The sequence below is a fragment of the Malurus melanocephalus genome, unplaced genomic scaffold (genome assembly GCF_030028575.1).
Source record: "Malurus melanocephalus ecotype Western Australia unplaced genomic scaffold, MMel_1.1 scaffold_33, whole genome shotgun sequence".
Lineage (NCBI taxonomy): Eukaryota > Metazoa > Chordata > Aves > Passeriformes > Maluridae > Malurus > Malurus melanocephalus.
The window spans coordinates 1,757,148-1,766,885 of NW_026623265.1; the positions used below are offsets into that span (position 1 = coordinate 1,757,148).

Here is a 9,738-nt window from a genome sequence, read left to right on the forward strand (position 1 = left end):
GTAACTACAGCTGCAGAACATTTTTTCTCATGTRTCCTTTCTCTGGATACATGAGAATTCATGTATCATGTACTCATRGATCCTTTCTCTGTGTCCACCGATCATTAATTATTCCATTGCAAAGTGGCAAAGCTCCCAAGGGGAGAGCTGGGAAACCTCTCTCACATCTCTCGCTGAGCCCAGCAATTGGACATTCACATGACATAACGAAGTTGGGACAGTGATGATTCACATCATATCACAATTCAACAGCTGCTTCTAGTCGTGGATTWTCAGGGCTTTTAATATTTTAAGTTTTTAAAACTTTTTTCTCCTGCTGTAGATATGTTGAGAGTGCTTACAAGGAGAGGAACTAGAGGCTTGGTAAGCTATAGGGTGAGGGCCCAAGATATAAGCAAAAAAAAAATTAAATTGCTGGACACTGCTACCAGAGCACTAAAAAAAGCATCTGTTAGCAAAATTAAAAACAACCAAAAAAAGAGAGAGACCATGGAAATTTATTTACTTTTTATCTATGAACAGTATGACATATAATTATAGACAAGTTTTGATACACAGGAAAATCCTTTTGTCAACCATTTTGTTTGCTAAATGAAACAGCACAATAATCTTTACACATTCATATTTTTTGTTTTTTTTTTTTCTTTACAATACACAGCTTTCTTGGGTTGAAGCAAACTGCAGGACATATTGAGTACTGGTATATTACAGCTACTTACATCATTTAAGAACAGCAAATGGAGAAAAATAAGTTATTTAAATATTGATTTCATATACAGAAAGTGCAACTTTGTTAGTTGTTACATAACTTGCTCAACAGTTTTGATTCCCCAAAGGGTGTCAATTAATGTATAAAGTATCTTGGACCAAAAGTATTATTTATTCTAAAAATAATACAGTACAACTGCACAGCTGTGACTTGGTGAATCRACCACTATTGCTGCTCTTAGAGATGATGGCCTGTTTGAATAATGCAGTGTTCAATGCTTCTGATCATGCTCCCAGGCTGCAGCCACAGCCAGGCTCATATGAGAGCACGGGGAATTGCCACCGGGGTAGCAACAGCAGCTTATTGATCAAAGCATATGACTGTGATGGCATTTGGTAATATTTTGGGCTTGCTGCTTCTATTGTTAAATAGCTGTTTGAGTTACTAAAATACAATGGATAGATACTTAACATGGTGAGCCTGAGCAGAGCAGATGAGGATTCCAGCAGCAGGTTTCCTCTGTGCTTCCCGAGAGTTAATGAGTGAACTTTTGCTTAGAGCTCTGAAGGTCTGCAAGAAGATGCAAGAGGTTATGGCTCCCATAACGAACCACCCTCACCTGCCTGGGGAATGCCACAGGTCACTGAAAYCACAGCAGGGAAGCTCAACACTGAGAAGCTTAAGGCTTTTTTAGATTAAAATACAAACTAAAATTGTAATTCAAGTAAGACCACAAAGCACAGTCTTTAAAAGAAAAYAAGACAAATATTAAAACTCATAAATCTCAAACTGCTCACTCCTGTTCTGATGGGTGTGATTTGGTTTCCCTGGGTCACATAATCATTTTAAAAGCATGGATTTACAAAGAGAGTTGGGCAAACAGGTTCAGCTTATTCCCATAATTCTCCTTCTGTTATTAAGAGAGAGGAAAGTAATTAAAATAGGAGAGCTTTATTATATGACTTGTCTTCCCTGCAACACAAGGAAATTTGTTGCCTTTTTTATTGCTATAGTCAGTTTGGGCTTTTTCCTTGCTTCAATATAACTGCTGTCCACTTACTTCTACTCTGTTCTGGTGCCTGCCAGCAATCCCAGGAAGTCTCAATACTCTTTCCATCTCCTGCTTACGGAGAGTCACCACGTAAGCCTCAGACAGGAATAACAGAAAAACAATATATTATTTAAAAAAATATTTTTTTTTTCTTTTAGAATCATAGAATATACTGAGCTACAAGGGGACTAACCCATTGAGTCCAACTCCTGGCCCTGCACAGCACCATCCCCAAGAGTCACCCCCAAGAACTCTGTTCCAAGGAGTGTAGTGGAAATGTCTCTTAGAGAGGCTTGGAGCAGTGACCACTTCCCTGGGGAGCCTGTTCCATGCCCAACCACCCTCCGGGTGAAAAACCTTTTCCTGATACTCAACCTAAACCTCCCCYAACTCAGTTTCATGCTGTTTCCTTGGGTTCTGTCACTGGTCATGAGAGTGAAGAGATCGGTGTCTGCCCCTCCATTGTGCCTCATGAGCATGTTGAGACTGCAGTAAGGTCTCCACTGCAGTCTCCTCCAGGCTGAACAGACCAAGTGWCCTCAGCCACTCCTCATACAGCTTCTTCACAAAGATTCCCCTCCAGACCCTTCATGGCCCTTCTTTGGATGCTTCCCAATAATTTAATGTCATTTTTAGATTGTGGTGCCCAAAACTGCACACAGGATTTGAGGCAAAGCTGCACCAGATTTTCACCAGTACAAAACATGTCTGCTGTATGTCTCCTGGTTCTGTCATATCAGAACATGCTGATTATCCAGACACTGAGGAGAACATTACAGAGCTCTGCTTGAGAACAATTTCAAGTTGCATCAGTGAATTAGTTGCCTTCATATGATGGTGTGCAGCAGAATGGAATTCCAGTGGTGGAATACAAAATGAGGGAAGTAAACCTAACAGCTATGAATTCTACCAGAGGGCAAATTAGTTATCATCTGTAGTAAAATGCATATTCATCTTCCTAAAACTGGACCATAAAAGGACCAGATATAGTAAGGACTCATGGAGCAACCACAATTTTTCATTTATCAGTCTAAGAGCATTTTATCAGGAGAAGTCATTGTCTCAATATGAGGCTGGGATAATTGGGGCACCAAACAGTGAAGTGCCTTGTCTGGTTTTATACAGTAAATTATGTCAGAAGCAATACTGGAAACAGCCATTCATCCTGGCCTGTACCCAGGTTTCTATACTATTTCCCTTTACCTGCCAGACTAAGCTTGCTCTGTCCTCCATGGAGCATTTGCACTACAAGAAGCATGYAAAGACCCCAAAGAAGGAGCTAGTTATGTGCTTTCCATGATAATCTGTTTTTGGTATATAAAACGTGTACCCAATATAGAAAAATAAAATCTGTCATTAGTCGCATACACAACTGGAACATTTCACATGGAGTTAGGCAGAAAAATACCATTACATCCTGGAAAATGGTATCATATTAGCCAGAACAATACTCTTTTCCAGTGAGAGGTAACATTATTGCAGTGGTGAGGGATATAAATTTTTCTAAAAATCACAGTGTCATTCATAAGACATGGGAATTTTCTTGTCCATGCAATGGAATTACTGGTCTAGTGATTTCTATGGGACATAATTTACTTTTCCAATGCAAGTGAATTTTCATTTGCAGAAACCCACTGTTTGGAATCAATATGGTCAGGATACCAAGTCAAAGCTGCAGCATAATGATTGACAATATAACACAGTACACAGAATATGATTTAAATGAAAAGCAGTTACATATATACAAGGCAGTATATCTTGGAACAGCTTAGTAACACAGTAAAATGCAGACTGTAGTGAACAAGGAGTTAACCTGACAACTGAAACCTAGCATAACCCTGCATTTGTAAAAGCACCTCTACAACACAGGAGATGTTATGATGAGGCATTTTATAGAAGCTACTTCAGCTGGAAATCACCCTAAATGCAACTTAAGTGTGACAGGTTGAAACAAGATTTGGGAAATGTGAATACAGGTAAGTGAACACTAGGTAACTGCTTACAAGCTTATTTTAAGGCAAATAAAAAGCTGATTGCTAGAAAGCATTTATAAAAATGACCTCAGCTCTGTACAAATAAAAAGAAGCTTTCTGACTCTCTGTGGGTTAGTTGCACTGAATTGACAGAGATGGACCACACTGAAAACTAATTTCAGTCCATCAACTTCGGCCTAGCTAAAGGCTTTGTGGCAATAGGGACCTATACCAAGCAACAGCAAAGATGACTAGGGAGGGCTTCGTGTTTAGCTCTAGACTGCTAAAATAAACAAAAGGCATTTGCCAAACAGCTTCTACTGGATTTTGCACCTTAATTTATACCTGGTCTTTAGGACTGATTTCAGGTACCTGGAATCTAGATRTACAAAAGACCTCAAACTAGTATCACTGTCACAAACCCGACGAAAATGTGCAAGGGTCCCTTAATTTTGTGAAGCTGTCTGATTCTCAGGCCAACCCTGTGCAGTTTATGAAATAAGAATACTTTAGATGGGAGTGAGGGGGCAGGGAAGTACCACATCTGTATTACTTGGTGGTTGCTTCTCTTCTCCTTCAGTTGCCAAAGACTTTCATATCCTTTGAAGAAGATATCTGCCTGTCCTGGGGAGCCACTTCCTTGATCTCTTTAGCTATGTGAAGTAATTAGAGTGATACTGGTGCAGGAAGAAGCAGTGGATTCTCAACCAGGCACTGTCACCCTATGGAGCATGTAAAATTGCCTCTGGATCAAGAGGCTTGAAGAGTCTTGCTGCTGCCARGAGCTTGCTTATGTGCCTTTCCTCTGTGATGCCAGCTTTTTGAAGGCAAGTTTGTGACAGAGAAGGCACTTTGCTCAGTGTGCTGAATCCTGCTTCTGTGAGCAGGCTGGAATACATAGGCAGACCAATGGAAATCAGCCAGTCAGATACAGAGGTGATGAGTCCTGGGGATACAGGCTTACGGCAAATTTCTGTGAGTCCTCCACTTGGAATCTGGGGAGTAAAAAAGAAAGAAAAAAGAACCCTCAATGTTAAACATATTTGCTTGCTTTACAAGTTTTTTTTTGTTATTGTTGTTTCTCTTTCAAACTGGTATAATTTCATAGCAGATGTTTGAACTTCTCCCATGTTACATTTGTCAGTATGAGAGTGGTGTGGGATGAAAGTCTCTAATTCCTTGGCACAGAAGCAATGACAACAATTTTGGCAATACAGACAGAGTGGGCAGTATCCAGCTGCTTGACTGAATGTCATGTACCATTCAGAATTAGTCTGAGATCAGTAACAATACTCAGTAACATGACTTTTCAGAGGGATATATTTAATTTCTCAGTAAGGCAAGAGAATACCAATTTTGCCTTTACCTCCTCAGACAGACCAACTTCTCTTAGAAAAAGCCATCAAATTTTTTGATAGTTTCTCCCTTGGAAGAGTGGATACTAATATAGTTTAAGAAATGAAAAAGGAATGTAAAACTTTTCAAATTTTTATACAGAAGCATTTAATACATACCACCCTTAGTGAGCAACTCTCTGTTACCACTGCTTTCAGTCTGCTTAGACTTTTAAGACAATTATTTGGTCAAGAGAGGGCTATCCATTCTCCTTTCAACTACTGACTGTCCTCCTTTGGGACAGAAGGAGGTATCTCCTGCCCCTGCAGTACCTCTACCTATGTCATACCTGCTGGATGAACAGAAGGAGCACTCCTGTACCAGGACTTCTCAAGTATGTCCCTTTACTATGAGTCAGTCCTTTTAAAAGTCTGCTCATAAATAAGAAAATCTTTATGGAAGTACTCACTGCCATGCGATGCTGCTTCCTCAACTGCTTTACCCGGATTTGGTCCATGTTTGTGGCAACATCCTTTTCAGGCTGCTCTAAGTCTTCAGAGTACCTCTGCACCAAAGCCTCGGGAATGCCACAGCGACCATGCTGAATGTTCCCAGCCAGACACAAGAGAGAGAGGACARATTAAAGAAATGTATCTACACAGACCATCCAATTCAACATAAAAGAAGTGCAGGATGGGAGCAAGAAGGAGCTTTCCTTGAGGGTCCATGAAAACTGAAAAATCAATCCCTAAAGGACTAAATTGATGCTATCAATTTAGAGTTTCTTGGAAACACAAAATCAAACCATTGCTTCCTTCTACAGCTCTATTGCCGCACACTAGCAGAGAAAGAGACACTTCCATGTCCAGTGCCACCAAGGCACTAGCTGTCTGAAAAGATGAAGGTTCAGAATTTCAGGATTTCTGAGTCCGTCCCCCACAACACAAGAACTACTTTATGCATAGTCTGGTAAAAGAGTTCTAGAATGTTTAATGTCCCAATGATTGTTGGTTTATTTTGGCCCATCACCCACAAAAAATGACAGATACAATGAGCGACAGACTATCCTTTGGAATGCTAGCAGAATAAAACCATTGAAGTCATTAATGCTTACCTTGTCTGAGTACGGTTCTTCAGTAAGATCAATATCTTCAGACTGCAACTTGTTTTCTATCACCATTTCCAGATCCATTCCCCTGCTACAAGAGACTTTCCTTGCTGATGCAGGTCCGAGCTTTACCACATGCTGCTGAACACTAGCAGTCTCTGGGAGCTCTGACAGCCAGGGTGGCAGGGGGCTAGGAGGGCTACTGGACTCTTGTTCAGAAGATGTCCTATGGACAGGTGCTCCATGACAATCAATGGGACTAGATGTGCTGGTCTTTTTTACTGGCAAACATGGTGCTTCTAAACTTGAGTGGTTTCCGCTTGTGGTTGTGGGAGGATGATATAATCCATTAGAAAGGCGTTCTCGGCATTTTTTGGCAGGGACAGGTGGTGGCTGAGAAGGATTTTTTGGTTGCATTCTTGCCTCATTTGTGCCTTTTTGCTCAGCTTCTAGACCTCCCTTGAGGACTGGAGCATAATCAGCCCGTGCAAGGTCATGAAAACCTTTACTCTGTATTTCCAGGGGTGTCCTCGTTGCATGATGCATCACTAAGGCAGGCTGCGCTTCACAGTTTTTCAGGGGGAACGGAGCAGGCTTTCCACCTGCAGTCTCCATTACAGAGCAGTTCAATTCCTTAGCTCTTCCTTTCTGAGAATTAGCAGCTCCTTTGCCCTGCTTAGCTGTGAAGTCATCCACCTTACAGCTGCCTCCTTGAGACTGAGGTGGCAAGGCAGAGCCAGTTGCCTTTTTAACTACATCCAGTGAATCCTGAGGAGAAGAACTTACTTTCTTGTCAGTGTCCTGTAAGTTAGTATTGGGCTCTCCCTGGAGATCATCCAGAGAGTGGGATCTTGGCCATGTATCTACACCCTGGGGGCCATCCAGAGTTTCATAGCTTCGACAGACAGCAACCGGTAAACTTCTGCGGTTCTTCTTCAGACCCGTGACAGCTGGAGGCTGGATGGAGCTCTTCAGAGCCCGATGTGCACAACTCAGCCTTTCTTTCTCTCCCAGCTGGACAGTTTCTATTGACTTGGTCAGTGGAAGTGTGGGATAATTTGATAGCTGGTTTCTGCTGAAATCCCTAAAGCCATGCTCGCTTGCTGATTTTGAGGGTGGAAGACAGGTCCTTCGAGTTTTACCTAGAAACAAATAAATTCACCACTTAAAAAAAAATCTTCAGTGTAAATCTTCAGCATAAAACAGATCACTTGTAAATGCTTTTGAAACAAAATGATTTATTTCCTTTTTGTTAATTTTAAATGTAGAACTCACTGCCATTTCAAGTGTAAAAATTTGTGAACATCAGCTTTAGTGGTAAATGTTATCTTTTAAGTAAAACACATCCAAAATAATTAACATGCTTCCTACTGTCCAATTTGCAGAGATTTGAGATTAAGCTCATATAATCATATAAACCTTTTGCAGGGAAGAAATACTGTGTCCTACAGTTAGAACTGATACCCCATTGAATGAACTGGTTTGACAGGACCCCCAAAAAAACTYGGAAGTCCAACTTGTTTTTCTTTTCTACTTCATTTATTATTCAAATAATAATGTTCATCTTTTAATAAAGTTTACTAGTTTGAATAGGATTTTTTAAAGACCCTGTTTATGAATTTTTAAATTATGTGCCAATATTTCATCTTTTGAAAGAGCAACAGCAAATTATATGCAATGGCAAAACAGAGAGCAAGAAAGTGCATGAAGACTGGATTTGCATCAGCTTCTTTGGAAAGCTACTTTAAGGGATGGCATTGTTTTATAGAAAAATACCTTATGAGATGAGAAGTGTTTCAAATGGGAGTTTGAAGTGTGACTAATCTTAGTGTTAGTCTCAAGCCATTGATAACACACTGTGTTATCGAAGTGTAAGATCTTAGAGATGTGGTGTTTTATTATAAACACTTAAGATGACAATGTCAACCACATGATCTTTGTGAGCTTTATTTTATATTTTTTATGAGATTTGAACCACTGATTTTAAACAACGAAGTCCATCACCTCTGCTTGACAGAAAAATGCTCATCAAATGCACTGAGCCTAGCAGACTATTCATTCATTCAAAAAGAAGGTAATTTCTCAAATACTAGATAGATTTAAAAAATATATTCTTTATAAYAAGATAGAAGTAAATTTGTCTCAAAGCCAATGACCTTTGAGAATGACAGCACATCCTGAACACCTACTGTTTTCAGTGTGGCAGGGATATTTTCCCCCATGCACAGTAAGATTTCTAGAATCGGGATGGATGGATGGACGGACAGACAGACAGAACAAACTTGAAATTTCTGTTTCCTATGGAAAAAAAAAAAAAAAAAACCAACCCAAACAACCAAAACCTCAAACCAAAAGATGTGACTAGATGATATCAACATTCTGTAATCAATAGCTGTCAACTTATAGGATCTGCTATTTTGAGAAATCTGAGAAGTTTTGCTAACTACATCAGAAAAAAAAAAAAAAACCAACCCAAACAACCAAAACCTCAAACCAAAAGATGTGACTAGATGATATCAACATTCTGTAATCAATAGCTGTCAACTTATAGGATCTGCTATTTTGAGAAATCTGAGAAGTTTTGCTAACTACATCAGAACGAAAGTAATCCGGTGTACTTTTACGTAATAGATGCCTTCTTCTCACACTGTTTGCCTTTAGAGCTTTAAATTGACAGAAGTTCAGTGCTTGGCTTTTGAATAATATACACTGTTCACGTTGCACATGAATGAAAGAACCTGTTTAACCTAAAAAAAAATAAAAATCTGGCTTTCTCTTGCCTCTTATTCTGCCCAAGGTGTTTAAAAAACAATGTATCCACAAAAGTAGCGAAGAAAGTAGAGGCTACATTTAAGAAGATATAAGGAAAACATACTACTGTAAAAAAAAAAAAAAAGTTATTGCATCTATAATCAAGGCATGCCATAATGATGAATGTGAGTACATACCTACTCTTCTCTCAGAAGCTGCAGGGTTCACAGTTCAACTCAAGCTAAATATCACCATTTCCCCAAAATGCTAATGGAGACACATCCCACACTAAAGCTGTCTCCGTTGCTCCTACCTTGGGTTCAGGAATTCAGAGAAGTAGCAAAAGAACCCCTCAGCACCTTTCCATGGAGCTAGGCCACTGCCTTCTGAAAATAACTTGCAATCACAATAAAAGATGTGTAAGAAATGTTACATTCATTTTTTACTGCCTCCAGGCACTAATGTCAATATGAAATGAGCATGGAAAGAAGKGTTACCTTTCAATTATTCTTATTTGCTAGCACATGCTTGACTTGTGCAGTAATTCACCCTGTTATCTGCGGCTTGCTGTCACACCTCACRCAACAAAAACCATGTGCCTTCTTTTCAATTTGAAATATTGATCAGGGGTTATGCCAGTTTTAGGAAAGCCCACTCAAGAAACTCAGCACTAAAAAGAAAAGTTGTGAAAAACTCTACTACTGTCCAATATAAGCTCTTACTGAAGCCATCTAGTAAGCTGTATTTAACTTCTTTAGAAATGGGGTATGTCTGTGTAAAGCCAGTAGCCTGGGAATGAAAAAAAAAAAAA

General features: G+C 39.6%; 1 protein-coding gene across 7 annotated transcripts in view; it reads right to left on the reverse strand.

Moving 5' to 3' along the window:
• Window positions 1-486: 486 nt before the first annotated feature.
• The window catches only part of LOC130572353 (SAM and SH3 domain-containing protein 1-like), a 519,165-nt gene continuing 509,913 nt past the window's right edge, over window positions 487-9,738 (reverse strand). For all 7 annotated transcript variants that reach the window (XM_057363993.1, XM_057363992.1, XM_057363995.1 and 4 more), the window contains 3 exons: window positions 6,183-7,318; window positions 5,538-5,669; window positions 487-4,728 (listed from right to left, as the gene is read on the reverse strand). In XM_057363993.1, the coding sequence (XP_057219976.1) occupies window positions 4,456-4,728; window positions 5,538-5,669; window positions 6,183-7,318 (1,541 nt within the window). In that variant the 3' untranslated portion in view covers window positions 487-4,455. The remainder of the gene's footprint in view (window positions 4,729-5,537; window positions 5,670-6,182; window positions 7,319-9,738) is intronic.